Raw genomic sequence first — 20946 nt, 5'->3', positions numbered from 1 at the left:
ATATCATCTTTACTCTAATAACTAATTTTAACTAGTAATAAGAGATTATAATGTCTATTATTTATGCTATTGATGAAATTTAAGGATTTAAGGAAGAGGCCAGTAATTTTGAATTTGTTGATACTTAGCTTGGTCTTTCTTTTTCAAAACGGAAATTCTTCTAGAAAATATTCTATAGCCTAGCAATCCCATAAGAATCATACCAAACACTAATCCTACAATAGCCACTGCAAGAACAATGATAACAAGAACAATCAATACACCTTCTCCTTTACAATCACCACATTTTCCACAATTTCCAGAAAAACCAGTTCCACAATTAAAGCAACCGAATGGGAAACAATGTGGAGAACTACCATATATTGGACGACCATACAAGGATGGCCAAAAACAGTACCAATGGTACAAAGCTGAACGTCTGGAGTGCCTTCTGCCATAGTATGGGTATGTATTATGAGAGTAATAGTGGTCATTAGTTAAACAATTCCCACAGAAGGTGTCATTCATCATCTTGTTCAAGATAACAATTCCAGTACAGCACAATCCTAACATGCCCATAATGAAGAAGAACATTACCAATCCACAACTATTATTGAACTATTAATCCATTTCCTCAAATTTCTAATATACTTACATATAGGTAACCAGATATATATTCATATCCAGACCAAACAATTTAGCTCTCAATCCATAATCATAATCACACAAAGCAAAGAAACCAGCACATAATAATACCAATACTTGCCAAACAATTAGAATGATTGAAAAGTCAAGAGTTACTAATGTGCCAAACTTGAGTATTGATTTAGGTTTATAACCACAACCTTGTTCTTTCACTTCTGTTTCATCTAAAACCCTACCATTCTCATCCACATCTTTGATATCATAAGGATGTGAGCAAATATCACACTGATAGAAAGATGTTGCTTTTGGACTCACTGTTCTCCATTGATCCTAAGCCTAGTTAACATATGAGATAATTGAAAAACATACCAAACAATAACGATGAACAAACTTCATGGAACCTGTACATTTGCACGGAGAAATATAATCATCATTACTTGTTAAAACTCCATGACAACAACGACATATCTTTTCCTCATCATTGCTATTGTGTTGTTTAACCTATTATAATAGTCAGAGAAAGATATTAATCAACTCTTTCAACTTACATTTTCCAAGCTCCCTTGCTGATGTAAATATGGGTCCGAAGGGTTGGAATAATAACTATTAGGAGAAGGATTATAACTAGTTGGTGATTCCTGATTCAATAGCTTGTTCTTGTCAGTTAAATCACCATGTTCATGAGTTTGATTCAAAACCATCCTTCACTATTTACTTGCTAATTTCTGGTTTAAGAAGAACAATGCTAATCGAACTTGTTGAGTTTTTTTTGTTCCATTATTCCCTTAATTGAGCTTTTTCCTTCAACAAAATATTTTCAATAAAAAATGCAACCAAACCACTTTGTTTCCTCACAAATTCTTTCTTCCATTGAAAATGTTGGTCTCGAATTATCTACCTTCACGAAGAGCCAACAAACTCCAAAATTATTATTCAGAGCAAGTGAAGATGGATTCAGTTCTGAAATCTTCCATGAAAAATGTGATAATCAAGGAGCAACCTTAACAATTATCAAGTCCGAATTTGGAAAAATATTTGGAGGTTTTTCATCTCAAAATTGGAAATCAAATTATGAGTTTGCTTGTGACGATGCAGCATTTCTTTTCAAGCTTGAAAAATTGAATGGAAGTTATCATATTACAAAATTCAATGTCAAACAAGACCAAAAACAACAAGCCATTTACAATCATCCACACTATCTTCCAACCTTTGGAAATCATGACATATATATTGCTGATGATTGTAATAGGAACTCAAAGTCTTTTTCCAATTTTGGTACAACCTATGAATTACCTTGTGGAATGGAACCTCAAAGCTTTAAAGCTAACACCTACTTGGCAGGCACTAATACTTTCAAAGTTACTGAAATTGAAGTTTTTACGATCATCCAATAAAAATGTAATAATATTAATACACAAAAGCTAACTTCGTGCGTGTTGACGGTTGTTCAGCTTGAGTGTTGGTTCGGATCATAATTAACGAATTTTGTAAAGTTGTTGATGATGGAAGAATACTCGACAATAATCCAGTCAAATTAATTGTAGCAACATTTGTTGTTGGGGAGGCACATTGACAAAAGTATTACCATAGTTAAAAACTAAACTGCTCATTTTTTTTAAACAATTTCCAGTTAAATAATATTAATTGTTTCTTATTGAAAGAAAGAATTAAGGTGGCGGTTCGCCTATTTTAATTGGAAGTGCAAATGTTGGTTTACAAATATTCGAATATCTATTATTGGCAAAATGGCAAATTTAGTAATTTTAATAAAAAATCATTTATGAACACAATTCAAACTTTCTTGTTATTAGTACACTTGTTGGTCGAAGGTACCAGAGTTGTAATAGCTTTTTCGGAATGTACATGGAATGATAACATTGATTTGGAGTAGAGGTATTTTGTTGTACTGTTTGAATTGTTCCTAAGTTTGAGTTTGTGAATTTTTTCTCCATTTCATAATATTTGTCAATAAATTGCTTGTAATGTAGACAACAAATAGTGCCATTCAGTTCCTTGTGGTGAATAGGAACTTTACCAACAAATCCATTCTTTACATTATAGAATCTTGGTGACAAAACAACTTATTTTACTCCCACACCAAAACACAACCCTCTTTTCATTTTTTTTGTGATTATTTTGTTGTTTGCTTATTTCAAAACAGCCAAAACTTTGCTCAAAATCACAATCAAAGCATTAGCAAACATCTCGGAACCAATTCATTAGATAGACAACTTGTAGTTGGATCGTGTGTATTCTCTGATGAGTGAAACTAGGTGAAACTGGCACAGTAACCCTGCATTCAAATTATAAATAACAAAAATTAAATATTTGTGATGATGATAGAAAATTGATGTATAAAAACTTGAAGAGTATTAGACATCAAACAGGCAAGTAGAATAAAAGATGAATCGAAGATGGCTTATAATTGCTTGTTCAATGAGAATGTAAAGGAGCAAAATTGTATTTCATTGCAAACATTTTTTTTTTCATTGAAGGAATATTTTTGGAAGACCCTACCGCCACCTTAAGAAGAAAAGTTTAAAATTTCGAATAATTTGGCCAGTCATGATTGATTCTTATCTGGTAAAATATTGTTGGTCATTTAAGATTCCTTGTTTTTCTGGATTTTTCAAACACATGTTTTCCAGCCCCAAGTTGAAAAATTTTCATCATTAAAAAAAAATCAACAACCACAGAGATCATACATTTACTTCATCACACAAAATTAAATATTTTTGATCATCAAATAATATAAATTCAACTTTTTAGGCTACTTTTTGCCTTCTATTATCATCAAATAAATCCTAGGAAAATGTGGAAAGTTAGAAATAACGCACCATTGAATACTAACAAGGTTTCCATTAGGACACCACTCTCTGGAGGACAAAATGCAGAGCAAAAACAGCTTGCACTCCTTTCAAAACAAATACCTAGAGGAAATAATGTTGTTGGAAGAGGTGGAGGAATACAATTTCGTGGAGAATCATCTTCGGATTCTGATGAAGAAATTACTTACAAACCAACAAAATTTTCCAAAATTTATGGAAAGCAACAACAAGATTCACAATCATTCTATGAGGATTCACAAAATGAAGATAATGCAAACAAGACTGGAATTGATGTGAGTCCAGAGGAAAGCAATGCTGTCTTGTCTGCTGTTTTTGATAAGAAGAAATCTTCCTCATCTTCTATGAGAGAAAGTCAAGATGATGAAGTTAATATGAGTTTACCGATTGGAAAGAAGAAACAACCAACACCTAAGAAAAATTCCAAAGTAGTAGAGGATGAAGTGATTAGTGACGATGATTTTGATAAATATTTCGATGAACCAAGTGTTTCACTTAGTCTAAACAAATCATCCAACAAATCTAACAAGAAAAAGAAGGGATCAACCTCACCAAAAAAGAGAAAAATTACAAAGAAATCAATTCCAGAAAAAATTTCAGGAATTTATTATTCTTCATCAGATGAGGATAATGATATGAATTACGATGAGGAATCTCAAACCAAATCTACAACATCTTCTCAAATGTCACAACCATTGAACAAAGGAATAATTCCATCTCTAGAGAAGACTATTGTTCCTCCTTCTTTCTCGTATAATTCATCTGCCAGTACAAGAAAATCTTCATCACACTATTATAGTTCTACACCTCACAAAACACCAACTCAAAAAAGAAAATCTCAAAATAATTCAATATCCTATCATATACCAAAGGAAATTGAAAAAGATGACGATATTGACGATTTTTCAGATGAAGAAACAAATCCAACTATTCCAGTACCAACAATGGCTGTATTGAGTGGAGTGAATGCAGCACTATTTGCAAGTGCACCTCAAGCTACACTTAATAATTCTGCACTCATTTCAACTTATTTAACACAACAAAAACAAGTGATGAATAATAGGACATCTTCAAAACCAACAATTGATATTGATGATTTAATTGTTACTGATAGTGAAGAGGAAGATACTACAACAATGAATAATAGAGACAAACAATTCAGTCAAATGGTTTCTGCCATTAATTATTCAACCCCTCAACAAATTCAAAAAAGTGCTCCTCCACCACAACAACCTAAACAAATATCCCCACCAAAGAATAATAATATCGTTATATCAGGAGAAGATGGATTTGATTTGGAAACTAGACTAAAGGGAATTAAGAAAAAAGTTGGAAATCCAAGAGAAAGTGAGGTTGAAAATTTACTCTTCTCCAACAGAAAATCCAAAGTAGTAGCTGACGAGGATATTGAAGATGATGTCATGACTGAAAATAACACTGTAAATGATAATAATGTTGTTGGAGAAAGTTGGTTAGATAAACTCAGAAAATCAAAGGCACCACCAGTGGCTGAACGTACAGTTTCTCTTTCTCAACAGTCATCATCAGGAAATAGTACTGATCAATTCTTTTCACAATGGGAACATTTAAAGAAGATTCTAACTGTAAAATCATCAGGTAGATTTGTTTCTAAACTTATTAGAGCAGTTAATGGATGCTTGAATGAAAAAGTATTTGCCAATATTGGTTCTGGTATGACTTTATCACAACCTAACTCCCCAAAAGACAGTATGGTTTTGAAAATTCTAGTTTTCAGTTCTTCACCACAAATTTATCCGAATCTGTCTCTATGTATTTGTAAAATGTTAAAAAGACCTACCCAACCTCACGATAATGAAATACTTCAAAAAAATTTGGAAGAAAATGATTTCTTTGATGTATTCCTCTTAAGAGAAATGAGAGACAAGTGGAATTTAGAACCTGGAAGTATTATTGAAATTGCAACAAATTTATTCCACATTACACCATCTAGCGATCCCCATGATTCAAATAGTGATTGGATTTTCAGACCAAGACCTGTAATATCCTACGTTTTTGAAATGAAATGTAATTCTCAATCTTCAGATGTTAACGAGTTGAAACAAGATATTGAACAACTAGAGTCAAAATTTACATTCCCAATGCTTTCTAAAGATTCCAATGAGGATAATATGGACTTGACAGGTGATGATAATGCAACACCTTCAACTCCTCCAAGAACTTCCCAAGGTATTAGATCAACTCCAACCCATGTCAGACATAAGAATATTATCAACACTCCAAGAAGAAGAATTGACTTTTCATCCCAAAGTGAACAGGATTATGAAAGAAATTATCATTTAATTTCCAGAATTTCAAATGGTCCTTTCACAAAGAAGTTTGAAATCATTTACAAACAACTTCATTCAGCCTTCTTCCCATCTTATTATGTTAACATTCAGGGAGTAATACAACGTGTTTGGAGTTATGATTATATTAGACAAACATTGGAAAGCTCTTTTAATGAGATTTACAATAGAATTCCTCAACTTGCAAATGAATCAAACATGTCCAACAGTGTTCTCATTCAATGTTCCAAATCAAGAAGTCTTTGTGTAATTTTACTCCCTTCAGGTAGTCATGAATATGATTATTGGAAATCAATATTTGACCCTAACATTTCTCAAGGCAAAATTTTCCAATTTGATGTTTGTTCATTTAAGGATAGAATTTATATTGGACCAAATGATGAATTATATTCCATTGTTTCACCAATGTATCACACTGAACATAATCTTACAACTGATTCCCAATTGAGTAATTATTCTAATTCAAGCGAATTTACCAATCCTCTCATTCCTGTATATTTCTTTACCACAAACAAACAACACACCTCTTGTAAATTTATTCCTCCAGAAGATAATTTCAGTATGGGCTCCGTCATTGGTGTAGATCCAATTCCTGAAAATATTGCTCCTCATTCTTCCTACAAACATAGCTTGTATTATAATTTCGATCAACCAATTTCTGGAGATACTCAACAATCTCATGGAGGTGTTGAAGACGTAGTGAATGATGAAAATAGCTCGAGAGTACACAGATGTGACATTGAGGGAAAGATTATTTATATAGCCGAAAATAATCATGATAATACCACTAAGTTTTCCGTTTATGTATTACAGAAACATTCTAATATCATTTTACGATTGGATAGTCTATTGTTAGAAACATCCATGCTATTGGCTGTCGCATATGGTTTTAGTAGCAATAGAACAAATGTAACTATTCACAATATATTGGTAAAAAGAACTGAGGATATGCACGAGTCTACTCAATTAATAGCAGACAAATTTTCAATGATTTATCCTTCCACTAGTAGTGGATTGGAACAAGCAAGTGATGTGAAATTCCCATACAGCGTCAGATTGAGAGTAGAAGAAGGATTTTTAAAGAAAAATGGAAGAAAGATTCAATCACAATCCATTCTCAATTCTATTAATTATGAGTTTACTTGCTTTGAGAAAAGTGTTGGAAATGTGGAAGGATATATTTCAGACATTTTAGAAATTGGAGATCGTCCAACAGTTCCTGTTTGTCCACATTGTCAAAAACAACTTACTTCAGATTCAACCTGGTTTGTGGATACAGATCAAATATGTGGCCATTGCAATCATAAATTTACCAAACCAGATCATGACCTCCTATTCCAAGTAAAGGTTGGAAAGCATGTAACATTGACTCTGGATACAAGAGCTATTCAGCAAATATTTGCCTACAAGAAAGGAGCAACAACAAATAAGAAACTTCCAGTCACTGGCTCAGAAACTTTCAAACAAGCAAGGGAATTAGTACTGGGTCACCACTTGAAATTCTTGTGCTATTGTGAAAAGGTGAACCATGATGAATCGAGCATCAATTACAAATTCAAAATTATTCACAACTAACTAACAACAAGCAGTAAGAAGAAATAATGAGATTAAAATCTTTCATTTGAGAATTCTAGTAAATCTTCACCATTTGTTCTTGACTGTAATTCCGTGGCCCACTAATAATTATTTCCCGCCCAAATATTAGTCTTATATATCCACTGATTGGGAGAATTTTAAATATTAAAATATTCAAATAATAATAAAAAAAATGCCTCTACTATCCGAACATAAGAATAACATTCCTCGATCACTGTACATTTTGATGTGTGGGAGTGGGATTGAGAGTGTGGAAGATGTTGTTTTCAATTCAGCCGGAAATTTGACGAACAGAATGCAGAGGTGGTACAATTCGGAATTGCAGAATAATGAGAGTGTTGTTGCTCTACAAAATCAGGATGAAAGGGTTGTATCTGTGCAGGAAGAGGAGACTGATAATAATGGAAAATATTCTATCAAATCGCTTCCATCAAATTTTAATTTTAATATGAATATTGTAAAAAAACAAGTTTATATTTTACAAGAATACTTGTTGGGAAGATATGCTCCAAAGAGTGTCAGTGTAGAACAAATGGCACTCAATGATGGTAAAATTAGAGTTTCTGGACTGAATACAGGAAGTGGTCAATTGGATAGCTTGTTGGATGGAGGAATTCAATGTGGAGAATTGACAGAAATTGTTGGATTTCAATCAAGTGGAAAAACTTGTCTCTGTAAAACTGTGTCACTCAATACCATTATTGAAAAGAATTCAGATACAGTTTTGTGGATTTCAACAAATTCATCTTTCAATGCAAGAGAATTTGCCATGATGTATGAATCAAAGAGCAATCTATATAATGAACAAATTAGACAATCTCAAGCTACACAACAGTCACAAGTGGAAGCTGATGAAATTTGCTCACTCGTAGAGACATTTACAAAAATCAGAGTGTTGGATGTTTCAACACCGGAAGAATTGAAGACTCTGTTAATAGAATTGGTTAAACTCATAGAAAGTGAACAAGATAATTTCTACAACTCTCTTCGATTGGTAGTAATTGATAGTTTGGCTGTTATTTTGACCTCTCTTGTACAGTCAAAGGTCAATAGCAAGATATCAGAAAAGGAGGATTTAAGTTTGGACGAAATAATTCGACTAATGAAGAAAATTGCCAGAAAATATCAAATTGCCTTCTTGTACACTAATTATACTCTACATGAACTAGATGATAGAACAGTTCTAGGTGAAACCTGTAAATATTTTTCACATGTAAGATTACTCTCAAAGAAACTTGAAAAGCAACCACCAAAAGAAGAGGGAACATTCTTTGAGGCTCACCTTTTGAAATCACCAAGACGATCTCTCATTCATCCTTCAGTTTACTTCCAGGTTATGAGTCTAGGTGTTGTTGATACAGGCAATACACAAATACCAAACCAAAATTAATTAGTTGATTTTAACTATCACAAAAGGCCCATTCCATTTATTGAATTTTTTTTATTAATGCTACATATAACTAGAGTTTTTTCTTTCAAACACTTCTTCAATGTTGAAGAGAGAAAAAATATTCAGCTGATTGAATTATTCCTTCAAATAAAATTTGGTCTTACTATCGCCATCTCTCTTTTCCTTGACAACAATGTCCTTAATCTTCTTATTGACTCTGTTCTTTGAGAGAGATGGGAATTTTTGAAGCATGGCAGCGACAATTTCTGGTTTAGTTGCACATGTAGTGAGAATGATCTTCAAATGTTCCATTTGACCAGATTCCCAAACATCAGACTTGGAAGGAGAGGTGAAAGAGTCTGTTTGATTGACAAACTTGATTTCTCCTGGAACAGAAGCACCTTGTTGCTTTTTAGGCTTGCTTTTCTTTTCACCTGTTTCTGTTGTGGTTGTTCCATCAGAAGTAGTATCCATCTTGTCTGAATTGGTGGCATCAGTTGAACTGGTTGCATTCTTAGCTTCAGTTTCAGTGGCAGTGACATTCTTCTTTGGAGCTGATTGATTTTGCCACCAAAACACTTGATTGCAATTCAATTCAGAAATGTCAAAGATGAAATCTTCATCAACAGTGAAAGTAACTTCTTGTAATTGATTTGAACATTCAAAGATTGGATCCAAATCAGATAATTGTTGTCTCTTCTTCTTCTTTTGTTGATCCTTGGAGATTTCACTTGTTTCAACATGTTCAATCTTACCATCCTCATATTCAATAATGTCATCAGCACAAATATTATCTTCCTCCATATTTACATCGTCTTCTGAATCAAATTCAAGTTCTTCACCATCATCATCTTCAGAATCGAGGCATTCACCTTCAACAGCAAGATCAGCTTCACCCAAAACCAATTCTTCCATCTCTTCCTCATCCTCTTCTGGATAGGTCATGTTTGGATCCTTAGCAAGTGGTTTTCTTCCGTTAACAACAGTGGATTGGCACTCTTCTTCGTCCTTATGGAAAGTATGAACCTTACCAAAGAGTGAAATGAATTTGAAGGCAACTTTTGGCTTTTTGAGTGGATTCTTCTTCATGGAGGCAATTGTTTCCTTGAGAGAGACTGGATAGTTTTGAGCAGCAATTGCCAAATCAATTTCTTCAATGGTCTTTCCACTTTGAACTCTACAAACAGGAGCAGAAACAACCTTATCCTCTTTAAGAATGTTACATTTTTGTGTGAAAAGTGTGATACTCTTACACTTGACTTGAGTTTGCTTATTCTTCTTTGGAGAGGTGAGAGTGGCAGCATTCGAGGCAACTTCCTTCTTTGCCTCCTTCTTTGCTTCCTTCTTAGTTTCCTTAGCAGCTTGCTTCTCCAATTTGACTTTGAGCTTTTGTAACTTGTTAATTTCCTTTCCTTTAGTTTCAGCAATCTTTTTAAAGTTACTTCTCATTTGCTTAGCCAGGGTGGCACAATCTCTAGCTGTGGAACCAACCTTGGTGGTGAGAGAGGAAAGTTTTCTTGCTTCCCAAACACTAATTTCACACAAATCCTTAACACCATAAACCTTTCTCTCCAAGTGCAAATTGATGGCATTCTTCATGGCATCAATTGTTGGCAGTAAATTGTCAATGGTATTTTCATCAATTGTTCCAGTAACGAGTTGCTTCTTTTGGGCAATCTTAATCCATGACTTTCTCACATCCTGAATCAACTCATCAACATCTAGAGAGGCAACACCTTGACAGTAAGCAATCAATAAATTAATAAATGCAGGTTTGAATGGATAGGTATTCTTATTGGCTTGGAATTCCTTATTGGATTGACAAAATTCAAATAATTTCTTCAAGTACTTTTTAATCTTTTCATCCTTTCTCAACTTTGAAGAGTCATCTAATGATGGTTTGAGATTTTTCACTTCATTAACAAGTTGTTGAATTAGTTCTTCACATTCTTCGACACTTGTTGGTGTTTTATCACTAATTGTTGTTGAGGAAGGAGTTGTAGCAGTAGTAGCAGCAGTAGTATTAGCAATACTATCAGAAGCAGTAACAATAGTTTCTTTTAGTTTCTTCTTCTTTGGTGAAACAATTGGTGAAGATGGAATTGCATTCATTTGTTTAGGATCAATATTTTCCTTCTTTTCTTCATCGGTAGATGGTGATAATTCATACTTTCTCTTCTTGTCATTCTTTGGAGTGGTATTAACACCAGTCATCATGGATGTTATCATGTTATTATTAGTATTATTATTATTATTAACAATATGACTATCATTAATCATTTCCATAACCACAACTTGAGGTAATCTATTAGTAATAATTAAACTTTCTTGTGATGATTCAATCATGATAACATCATCCTCCTCGGAGGTTATCGAAAGGGCATCATTATTTCTTGTGGTGGTGCTAGCATTTGTAGTAGGAGGAAGAGGAGTGGTGGTTGTAGCAGTGTGTGATGCCACTGTAAGACAACAGCTGTTGTTTGTAGATTGTGTTGTAATTGACAATGAGGGTGTTTGTTTCTTGGTGGAGAAGAAATTCATGATTGTGTTTTTGGTGGGAGACTTGATGGGTGTGGTAGAACGTTGTTTGGTGGTCTTTTTAGTTGGTGTGGATGGTGTTGCGTCGATAAAGACCACATTGTTGGCTTTGGAGGTGATATTGGGTGCCATATTGTTGTTGTTGCTTTTTTTTTAAATTTGAAATGTAACGGTTGTGTTTTTGAAAAACCGTTTCACATTTTATTTATTCTTAGCATGGCTTTGGTAATTAATAACACCTGGGTGAATGAAGAAAACAGAAAAAAAGAAGAAAACAATTATTTTAAACACAGTCCTTTACTCGCAAAATTGGATTGTGTAGTATGTAACTTACTCTTCCAATCTCTTCTTTTGTAAAAATTGGAACCACTTGTCAGTAGAGGTCTTTTCTTTGATAGATTTCATTAAATCCTCGCCAAAGGTAATGATTTTCTGGGCTCGGTCAGTTTCAACCAAAATCGAGTCACTCAGTTGCATTACCTTTTTCATGTAATTATTCCAATCAACTTTGGAAACAATTTTCATTTCCACCAAAATTGAAAGCTGTCTATAAATATCGAGATTCAACCACCAGAAAGGTGAGTTAATCTTGGACTTGGGTGTAATTTCCTTCTTCTTGAGCATGTCTTGTTGGTATGGGCCAATGTTGGCCTCCTTTGAAACACTATCGAGCATTTTGTTAAGCATATCTTGAGATACTTCCTTGTTCTTGAATGATCCTTCTCTGATTTTTTGGAGGGTTTTTCCAAGAAATTCCTTAGCATGCATTACTGGACTAATATAGTCCACATATTGTGTGTAATGTTGTTTCTTGTCAGAGGTTTTATATTGATCTTTCAATTCAAAGTGTCGCCTCCAAATGAGAGCATCTCTTGCCACGAAATCTTCCCATTCATGATATTTAATTGTTTTCATTCTTCTCAAAAGATGTAACTTGTCATAAATTGCATTATTCCAAATAACCCAGCAATCTTTATCTACAGAACCGTGATGCTTAGGTTGATGTAAGAGGTGTGATGATGGTGGTGGTGGTACTTGTGAAGGTTGTTGCTTAGAGAAATGATGAGGAGGAGTAGGAGTAGTGGAAGTAGATGATTGTGGAGTGGTAATAACACTAGTGGTATTATTTGAAGTTTCGGATTTGGCTATTATAGAGAGGAGTGTTTCCTGTTGCTCCTTGAGAGAAGATATTTCCTCTTGCATTGTCTTCATAGCTTGTAGGACTGTTCCTTCGAGTAAAGATGACAGCACATTCTTCAAGTCATCTTTGGAAATTGCATTACCACAGTTAGTTGTTGCATTATTTTCTTCAACTTCCTCTTCTACACAAGCTCGCATATTATTCACTTCCTTCCATTTCCTTTTAATTTGATGTATCTTGTTCCTTCTCCTTTCCAGCATCCGTTTCCTCTTTTCAATTTTGCCATTACTTTTCACCGCTCTACTCACATCAATATTTTCATTACCGTTAACAACAATATCGGTCACCATACTAGTATTATCGGTTTGTTGTTCCTCCTCTATGTCATCTATTATTATCATCTCAGGTTGTTGTTGTTGTCGATAGTGAGCATCCAATGATATCGTTGATTGTTGATGAATTGTCTGCATTGTGCTCATTTTTTTTGTAGTTTTGTTTGTGGCTTATTATAAATTTTCCACTGATATCACGTACATCAAGAATCAAGAAGAATAAAAACAACAGTTACATTTAAAAAAGAAGAGAATAACATTTTCAATTTTGATGATTAAAAGCACTTTCTATGAATTAGTGAGGATCCATATTCTTTGTATTCACTTGAGAGACCAAGAAGAAGAACTGTTTTGTGAATCAATTCTTTCAGAGGTTGGACCAACTATTTGAGACGATAACAACCTTCCCAAAATTGTTCCACCAATAAATGTTGAATATTTTCGGTGAGGTGGAGCAGAAATATTCGAATGAACCATTGTTGGAATAATTTCATTCAATTCCTTACTTAATCTCTCATGAAATCCTTTAAATAATGTACTTCCACCTGCAAGAACAATGTTATTGTACATTTCCTTTTTCAGATCCAAATCACATTTGGAAATGGATTGAAAAATCATTTCTTGTAAACTATACGATTCCATATTCAATAAAGTTGGAGTAAAAAATGGTTCTGTAATTTTAAAACTTTCCTTTCCAATTTTGAAAATGTTGCCATCAGGCATTTCATATTCTTCCTCTTTCGTGGTTGGTGAATTTACTTCTTCTGAGAAATTTAAAACAACTCTTCCCAATTTCTCTTTTATATCCCTTACTATTTCCTTTTCTGCTGTTGTATTATACAAAGAATATCCTTTATCCATCAAAAAACTCATTAACCATGCAGACACATCTCTTCCAGCAAAATCCAATTCCATAGTGGCATGTGGCAGTGCCATTCCTTCATAAATTGGAACTGATTGACATACACCCTCTCCACAATCCAATACTATTCCACTACTCTTTCCAGAATCAATTAATCCCAACACTCCCTGATTTGCCATATAAAAAGCAGGCACTTCAAATGTTTCAAACATAATCTGAGTCATCTTTTCCTTATTTGATTTTGGATTGAATGGACTTTCAGACATTAGAGTTGGATGTTCCTGAGGATCTACCCTCAACTCATTATAAAATGTATGATATAAAATCTTTTCCATATCATCCCATGATCCTGTAACAATCCTCTTCTCGATTGGACATTTCCAAATCAAAATTCCTCTCCTCCTAGTTGATGCTTCATCACCAATGTAGGCATCCTTCTGGCTCATTCCAATAATAAGAGACTGATGTTTCGGTCGACCAACAATCGGAGGAAAAACAGCTCTAGGAGAATCTCCACTTGCAAAACCAGCTCTACAAAAAGCTGATCCACAATCAATCACAACACAATCAACTTCAGTGTCTGATGCCATTTTTTTAATATAAATTTAAAAGAACTTGGTACTTTACAATTAGAAGATTTCAATTTGATTTTATTTACTGTTGTTGTAAATATTTATGAATTCTCATTTCAATTATGAAACAAAACAAGCTGGAATAATATTATGTTGTTCCTATGAAATCTTCCAATTCCTCATTGGAAATAAAACTTAATTCTTAAAGAAAGAAAAAAAGGCGCGAAAGTAGTTTGGAAAATAAAATTTGATAAGAAAAAAATGACTGAAAAACATTATTCAACATCTATTATCGCCAGCGCAGTGGCCTTCTACTTTGTTATTTCGTTATCAACAGTATTCGCAAACAAGTATATTTTAAGTTCTAAGGAATATACATTCCCAGCCATGACAATGACTTTGGTACAATTAGTGTTTGCGATCATTTTACAAGCAGCCTCTCATCCAATTCTTCCAAATTTCATTCCGGCACCAGAATTTAATATGGATCGTGCCAAACAAATTGCTCCACTTTCTATTCTCTTCATTGGTATGCTTGTTTTTAATAATTTGTGTTTGCAAGTTGCCGATGTTTTATTATATCAAATTGCTAGATCCCTCTCTATTTGTTTTACTGCCTTGTTCATCTATGTTTTACACAAGCAAACAACAAGTTTAAATATCTTGTATTGTTGTGGAGTTGTATTAATTGGTTATATTATTGGAGTTTTAGGAAAGGCTGGTTTGGATGGTATGGATTTCACTTGGTTGGGTGTTATTTATGGATTGTTATCTAGTGCCTTTGTCGCTCTCTATGGTATCTTTGTCAAGTCAAAGATGCAATTGGTTAGTAACCAATGGGTTTTGATGCTCTACAACAATATTATCAGTTCCGTCTTGTTGTTCATTATTTGTTTGGTTACTGGTGATTTAAGTGAAGCCTTATCTAGTCCACATATTACTGATACTCGTTTCATTTTCATTTTGATTGTTAGTAGCGTTTTGGGCTATTTGATCAATGTTGCCACTTTCCTCCAAATTAATGTCACTTCCTCTCTCACTCACACCATCTCTGGTACTTGTAAGGCTTGTGTTCAAAGCTTGCTTGGTGCTGTTGTCTTTGGTGACAAATTGGATTCTGTCAGTGTTGTGGGTACTTTCATTTCCATCTTTGGTAGTATGGCTTATACTATTGTAAAGGGTAGAGAAACTGCTCCAAAGGTTGAATCAACACCTCAACAAAGTCCTGAAAATAAGGTTTAAGCTAACTATTTGTAAATTTGAATTCTTTTTAAATTTTCATAATGTTTTTTGTTAATTTTGCTTCCACACTTACATTAAATTGAATTCTTTAATTTAATCCTAAATGGCTTGTTTTTTGTGATGCATATGGTGAGTTGGTCGAGTGGTCTAAGACGACACGTTAAGGTATGATTAATACCGTGTTCCGCAAGGGCGTGGGTTCAAATCCCACACTCATCAATTTTGTCCTTAGAACATAAATTCAATTTATTGATAGTATTAGCCAGCCTTACTTTTTAAAAATAAAGTTTTCACCATGTTTGACCAAAAATGTAAATCCATTGTCAAACAATTCACCCATAACACAAGCCAATGCTTCATTGGCCTTCTCAATCTCAACATCAGATCTATAGTTCCCAGGCACAAATTGTGCTGTTGGTTGATAATCGCAATTGCTACTGACAGCACCATAACCATCGACAATGACTACTTGGGTTTGTTGACTCATTTTTTTTAATTAATGTGTACTAATACATTACGATCGGAGAGATTTACGTCTCATTAATTTTTAGATTACAATGAAAATAATTTACGCTTAGTGCTTATGACCCTTAATGCCACTTAGATAGACCGTTGTTCTCTCTTACGAGCTAGATGGCTTAAATAATTTGGAAAATATATTTAGTGTTGAATTTTATTTACATATGTTGAGCTAGTAGTAGTCTGCACACTCTCTATTGTACTATTGTTTTCAATAATAAATGGTCACAATATAATCTATTATTACTAATAATTGTGTGTAAATAGGGAGATGATTTAATAATTCTATATTCTCCATTTTCAATAAATTGCATTAAATTATATAAATGTACCAAGTATTTTCTATCAATGGCATTGATTGCCAATTTATTCTTTTTCGAATAATACAGCACCTGAACATTCATAAAATTAATGCAAGTTTTACCAAATAATGATGCTATCTGTTCATTCAATAATTGAACAAATTGATTTTTACTTTTATCCTGTTGTCTTTTCCGAATAAATATTAAATTAAATTAAACAATTCAACAATAAATATATTCCATCATGCCAAAAAACATATTAACATTATCAAAAAATTCCATATTTTCAATTATTATTATCATGGTTCACCAAAATTAAAAATCATCACATTTTCCACAATCATCGTCACAATCCCTAAAAACCTACACTTGAATTTCAACAAAATAAAAATCCGACTCTATCGTACACTGTTTCATTTTTTAAAATTCAATTTTATTGATTTTTTCTTCTTCGGAAAGACAAAGATAATTAATTCTCATTAATTCTCAGTATCTTGGACTCTCTCCTATTTTCCTCAATCAATGTCATCTTTACAATTGTAATAATTGCACTTGAAGCAGCATACCAGTAGTAGACTAGAAGAATAATTTGTTATGAATGCGCTCAAAGAGAATCATTATAAAAAAATGTCCTCATCACAAACTGCATCATCATCGTCTTCAGTTGCACCAACAACCATTGATTATTCTAGCATACCATCATGTTTGAACGGAAAGGTTTTGAGTGTTCAGAGTCATGTGGTTCATGGATATGTTGGAAATAGAGCTGCTGTTTTTCCTCTTCAATTATTAGGCTTTGAAGTTGATTTTATTAATTCGGTACAATTTTCTAATCATACTGGCTACTCGAAAGGATGGAAGGGACAAACACTTAGTGGAGATGAACTTGCACAATTATTTCAAGGTTTACAAATGAATAATTTGGAAGGATCTTATACTCATTTACTTACAGGATATATCGGAAGTGAAACATTCTTGTCTAATATTTTGCATATCCATGATTCATTAGTTGAGAAAAATCCAAAATTAATTTATGGTATGTTGAGAAATTAGAAAAATTATATTTATACAATCAATAATTGATGATATTGTATAAATTTAGTTTGTGATCCAGTTATGGGTGACGCTGGAAAATTATATGTGCCAGAATCATTGATTCAAATTTATAGAGATCAAGTTTTGAAACGTGCCTCTGTCATTACACCAAATCAATTCGAAGCAGAAACATTGAGTGGAAAGAAAATTGAAACTGAACAAGATGCTCTCGATGTCATTAATTTATTCCACAGTGAACCATATAATATTCCTGTCGTTGTTTTGACCAGTGTGGAATTTAATAATGATAAGGAAACTCTTGTCTTGTATGCCAGTAATAGACATTCTCAGAAAAAGTATAGAATCAAGTTTAAACGTTTACCAGGTTCTTTTACTGGAACTGGTGATGTTGTGAGTGCTTTATTTTTGGCTTTTTATACAATTCATGGAGATAATGATTTTGGTTTGGCACTTGAGAGAACTTTGGGTGGAATTCAAGCAATTATTGAAAGAACTAAACCAAGTGAAGAATTGGCATTGATAGCTTCAAGATTTGTTATTCTTGATCCACCTATCAAGTATAAATCTGAGGAAATTTAAATCATGGAATTTTGTAATAAATTTTTGTAAATTTTATGGAATAAGTTAGTTAGATTCACAAAGTAATGTAGTGGTAGAATTCAGAAACTCATGAATCAAAAATGCACTATTTTACATGTAATTACTTAGGATTGTATTAAATGTATGGATTTTTATTATAAAGATAATATCTTTATCATAACTTGTATTTCCATCATCTCTTATTATCAATAAGGCTAATGAAAATTGTGGCGCCATTTTTGTACGCATTTAAAGCTGTAGAGAACTTGACCATCAAAAAACCTCATCAAAAAAACTCAGTCGACTGTGTTGCTCGGGCACCTTGTATTTTGCTATTATAATTAATACAACCTATATTATTAAAAAGAAAATGGGAGCTTTTAATTCTAAAAAGAAGGAAAGTGTAAAGATTGTTTGTTGCGGATTGGATAACAGCGGAAAATCAACAATTATTAATCATTTAAAGCCAAAGAAGGAACGTGAAACAAATGTTGTTCCAACTGTTGGTTACAGTCAAGAGAATTTTGATTATGAGAAACTTAATTTTACAGTGTTTGATATGTCTGGACAGGGAAAGTATAGAAATTTGTGGGAGAGTTTTTACGGGGAAGTGGATGGAGTTATCTTTGTTGTTGATAGTGCTGATCGTGTAAGAGTTGCAGTCGCAGAAGATGAGCTGACAATTCTGTTGAAAGAAATTAAAGAAAGACCAATACCAATACTGTTCTTTGCCAACAAACAAGACTTGGCAAATTCCCTTAGTTCCTCCGAAGTGTCTGAATCTTTGAAATTACACAACATTTCAAATAAGAGCTGGACCATAGTTTCCTCAAATGCTTTGAGTGGGGAAGGTATTGGAGATGGTGTGAAATGGTTGAGTGAGGAAATTCGAAAGAAGTTGGCTAAATAACTTCTTCATTGTAAATAAAATTACTTTAAAAGATTTATAATATTGGTGAAGAAGTTGCAAAGAATAATTGAAATCATATTAGAATTTGGAAATTAAAATTTAAACATTGAAGATTGGACAAACATTTATGATTCTTCATAATTATCAAACATTCTGCCCATGACTTCCTTGTATTCTTTCATTTCATCTTTGGAAATTTTGTATCTGAAAGTTGTGGCACCAGTCAATCCACCAGAAAATAGAGCAGAAGTACCTCCGTTGAGCATGTCAAAGTATTCATTGAGTTCCTTGATGTGTTGGACAAAGTTTCTACTATTCGACAAGTAAGCTCCAAGTGGACAACTTTCAACACGTTCTGCTGCATTTGCGCCTGCCTCTCTCAAAAAGCCCTTATCTGAAAGTGTTTCATTATTGAGGATTCTTGGGAAGGTATATGGTGTTTGGAATGCTTGATTTACATGGAAGGCATGTTTGGAGTAACTTCTTGTTTGTCCCATATAATTTTCAATCATTTCACTATGAGAATTGCATCCAATGAGGTGTCTGTACTTTTCCAATTCTTCACCTCCGTATTTCTTCATACGTAATTGATCCAATTCCTTGAGATCGGAATCGTGATAGAGTGGAACACTAACTGGATTCAAACCTCTGAGAATGAGAGAGTGAGCAAATGGAGATTCACTGTCATATCCAGAGGCAATATTAGAGAGGAGTGGTGTGAAGAGATTATTTTGATGAATTGGATTGAGACCTCTCAAATTTTGATATAGAGATGATCCCATTGTGTAAGCATATGGGAATGCCAAATTAATATTGGCAATTTTAAGTGAGGAAAGAGGAGTCATTTCTTGTGCGAATGTGTGCATGCCAATTTGCTTATTACCTTGGCCATTGAGACGATAGGAAAGAGAGACGGAATCAAAAGCAGCAGCCATAACTGAAGCAGAGTGATACATTTTTCTTGGCTATTAACATTTCGAATATTTCAAATTAAATTGATGGAATTATTGTGAATCTAAAAGTATTAAAACTTATACTTACATCAAATCCAGAGAAGAATGGACTAGAAGCCATAGATTCTAATTGTTGAGCATTGTTTGGAATAAACAAGCTTGCATTTTCATAGAGGTCACAATAAGTGAGACAAGTATTCAAAATAAACTTGGATCTATCAGTGTCACTAGCAAAAGATGGAATATATGGAGATGATGCATAGGCAATAATTGGCACTTTGGTTCCAACTTCATCTTTGATCATTTCAATAAATTCAGTACAGGTCAATCCCCAAGCATTGAAAGAATCTGTGAAAATTTGGAAACCATCCAAGCTATCACATTCCTCAACAAAGTACATTAATTGAGAAGAAAAATCATCGTATTGATCCAAACTAAAATTACCATGTAAAACTTCTCTTCCTGTAGAATAAACATCAAAGGCACTATTCATGGAAAATCCTTCAGAGGATTCATAATTAAGAGCGTTGAAACTTTCTGCTTCAAATTGGAACTGGAGAGGTTCACAAATAGTCTTGTCATGAAAATCCACTTGAAGATAATCACTCCATAACGAGACATTTTCCTCCAAATCCTGTTCAATATCTATTCTACTATATTCCTTCTTTTGTTTCTTTTGTTGTGGTTCTTGTGATTGACTGACTTCACTTTCATCGTCACTCAATACCAATTCACGTGTATTTTCATTCTTGCTTAATTGTTGTTTTGTAAATTTAGTTTGTTTAGTATTTTCAAAAGTCTTCATCACTTCCAATTTATCCCAACGAGTAATATTCTTATGTTGATTGATAAATTCTTGATCAACTGATTGATAAGGATCAGCATTATTCTTTCTCAAAGATCCTCTTGATCCCTTCAAATCAAAAACTAACAATCTAGGAAAATATTCTAGTGCTTCATCTTCTGAATGAATCGAATAACCACCTCTAGTCTCTCGGAATAAGACACTTGTTTCCACTTCAGGACGAAAATTTGGAATGTGATAATTATTCATCAATGGCTTGTATCCTTCCAATACATTCTTTTGTGTGTTCCAATAGTGTGAGCCAATAAAGTTTGAATAATGACCAAATTGCAGCGTTACAACTTCTCTCATT

General features: G+C 33.4%; 11 protein-coding genes and 1 non-coding gene across 12 annotated transcripts; 7 read left to right on the top strand and 5 right to left on the bottom strand.

Annotated features, from left to right (window-relative positions):
- Positions 1-87: 87 nt before the first annotated feature.
- Positions 88-1325, bottom strand: NAEGRDRAFT_61570 (uncharacterized protein; the record flags this gene model as incomplete). The annotated part of the gene is made up of 4 exons (XM_002683227.1): positions 88-586; positions 635-954; positions 994-1125; positions 1173-1325. 4 exons carry the CDS (start codon positions 1323-1325, stop codon positions 88-90), a joined length of 1104 nt encoding a protein of 367 aa, XP_002683273.1.
- Positions 1326-1451: 126 nt separating this feature from the next.
- On the top strand, positions 1452-2018 carry NAEGRDRAFT_61569 (uncharacterized protein; the record flags this gene model as incomplete). Its single annotated transcript, XM_002683536.1, has 1 exon — positions 1452-2018. One exon carries the CDS (start codon positions 1452-1454, stop codon positions 2016-2018), a length of 567 nt encoding a protein of 188 aa, XP_002683582.1.
- Positions 2019-3436: 1418 nt separating this feature from the next.
- Positions 3437-7372, top strand: NAEGRDRAFT_61568 (uncharacterized protein; the record flags this gene model as incomplete). Its single annotated transcript, XM_002683535.1, has 1 exon — positions 3437-7372. One exon carries the CDS (start codon positions 3437-3439, stop codon positions 7370-7372), a length of 3936 nt encoding a protein of 1311 aa, XP_002683581.1.
- Positions 7373-7565: 193 nt separating this feature from the next.
- On the top strand, positions 7566-8783 carry NAEGRDRAFT_45247 (uncharacterized protein; the record flags this gene model as incomplete). Its single annotated transcript, XM_002683534.1, has 1 exon — positions 7566-8783. The coding sequence occupies one exon, from the start codon at positions 7566-7568 to the stop codon at positions 8781-8783; it is 1218 nt and encodes a 405-aa protein (XP_002683580.1).
- Positions 8784-8918: 135 nt separating this feature from the next.
- Positions 8919-11453, bottom strand: NAEGRDRAFT_61566 (uncharacterized protein; the record flags this gene model as incomplete). The annotated part of the gene is made up of 1 exon (XM_002683226.1): positions 8919-11453. The coding sequence occupies one exon, from the start codon at positions 11451-11453 to the stop codon at positions 8919-8921; it is 2535 nt and encodes an 844-aa protein (XP_002683272.1).
- Positions 11454-11651: 198 nt separating this feature from the next.
- On the bottom strand, positions 11652-12932 carry NAEGRDRAFT_45245 (uncharacterized protein; the record flags this gene model as incomplete). The annotated part of the gene is made up of 1 exon (XM_002683225.1): positions 11652-12932. One exon carries the CDS (start codon positions 12930-12932, stop codon positions 11652-11654), a length of 1281 nt encoding a protein of 426 aa, XP_002683271.1.
- Positions 12933-13069: 137 nt separating this feature from the next.
- On the bottom strand, positions 13070-14246 carry NAEGRDRAFT_29087 (uncharacterized protein; the record flags this gene model as incomplete). Its single annotated transcript, XM_002683224.1, has 2 exons — positions 13070-13140; positions 13175-14246. The coding sequence occupies 2 exons, from the start codon at positions 14244-14246 to the stop codon at positions 13070-13072; spliced, it is 1143 nt and encodes a 380-aa protein (XP_002683270.1).
- Positions 14247-14489: 243 nt separating this feature from the next.
- NAEGRDRAFT_29369 (uncharacterized protein) lies at positions 14490-15470 on the top strand (the record flags this gene model as incomplete). Its single annotated transcript, XM_002683533.1, has 1 exon — positions 14490-15470. The coding sequence occupies one exon, from the start codon at positions 14490-14492 to the stop codon at positions 15468-15470; it is 981 nt and encodes a 326-aa protein (XP_002683579.1).
- Positions 15471-15598: 128 nt separating this feature from the next.
- On the top strand, positions 15599-15689 carry NAEGRDRAFT_t7. The gene has a single exon. It is a non-coding gene; the product is annotated as a tRNA-Leu (tRNA).
- A 1229-nt stretch (positions 15690-16918) lies between these two features.
- On the top strand, positions 16919-17967 carry NAEGRDRAFT_34775 (pyridoxine kinase; the record flags this gene model as incomplete). Its single annotated transcript, XM_002683532.1, has 2 exons — positions 16919-17327; positions 17394-17967. The coding sequence occupies 2 exons, from the start codon at positions 16919-16921 to the stop codon at positions 17924-17926; spliced, it is 942 nt and encodes a 313-aa protein (XP_002683578.1). The 3' UTR covers positions 17927-17967.
- Positions 17968-18296: 329 nt separating this feature from the next.
- On the top strand, positions 18297-18836 carry NAEGRDRAFT_44202 (ARF/SAR family small GTPase; the record flags this gene model as incomplete). The annotated part of the gene is made up of 1 exon (XM_002683531.1): positions 18297-18836. The coding sequence occupies one exon, from the start codon at positions 18297-18299 to the stop codon at positions 18834-18836; it is 540 nt and encodes a 179-aa protein (XP_002683577.1).
- Positions 18837-18961: 125 nt separating this feature from the next.
- NAEGRDRAFT_61560 (uncharacterized protein) lies at positions 18962-20945 on the bottom strand (the record flags this gene model as incomplete). Its single annotated transcript, XM_002683223.1, has 2 exons — positions 18962-19801; positions 19878-20945. The coding sequence occupies 2 exons, from the start codon at positions 20943-20945 to the stop codon at positions 18962-18964; spliced, it is 1908 nt and encodes a 635-aa protein (XP_002683269.1).
- Position 20946: the final 1 nt, after the last annotated feature.

The sequence above is a fragment of the Naegleria gruberi genome, assembly GCF_000004985.1.
Source record: "Naegleria gruberi genomic scaffold NAEGRscaffold_1, whole genome shotgun sequence".
Classification (NCBI taxonomy): domain Eukaryota; phylum Heterolobosea; class Eutetramitea; order Acrasida; family Naegleriidae; genus Naegleria; species Naegleria gruberi.
This window is presented reverse-complemented; position numbering and strand designations above follow the sequence as displayed.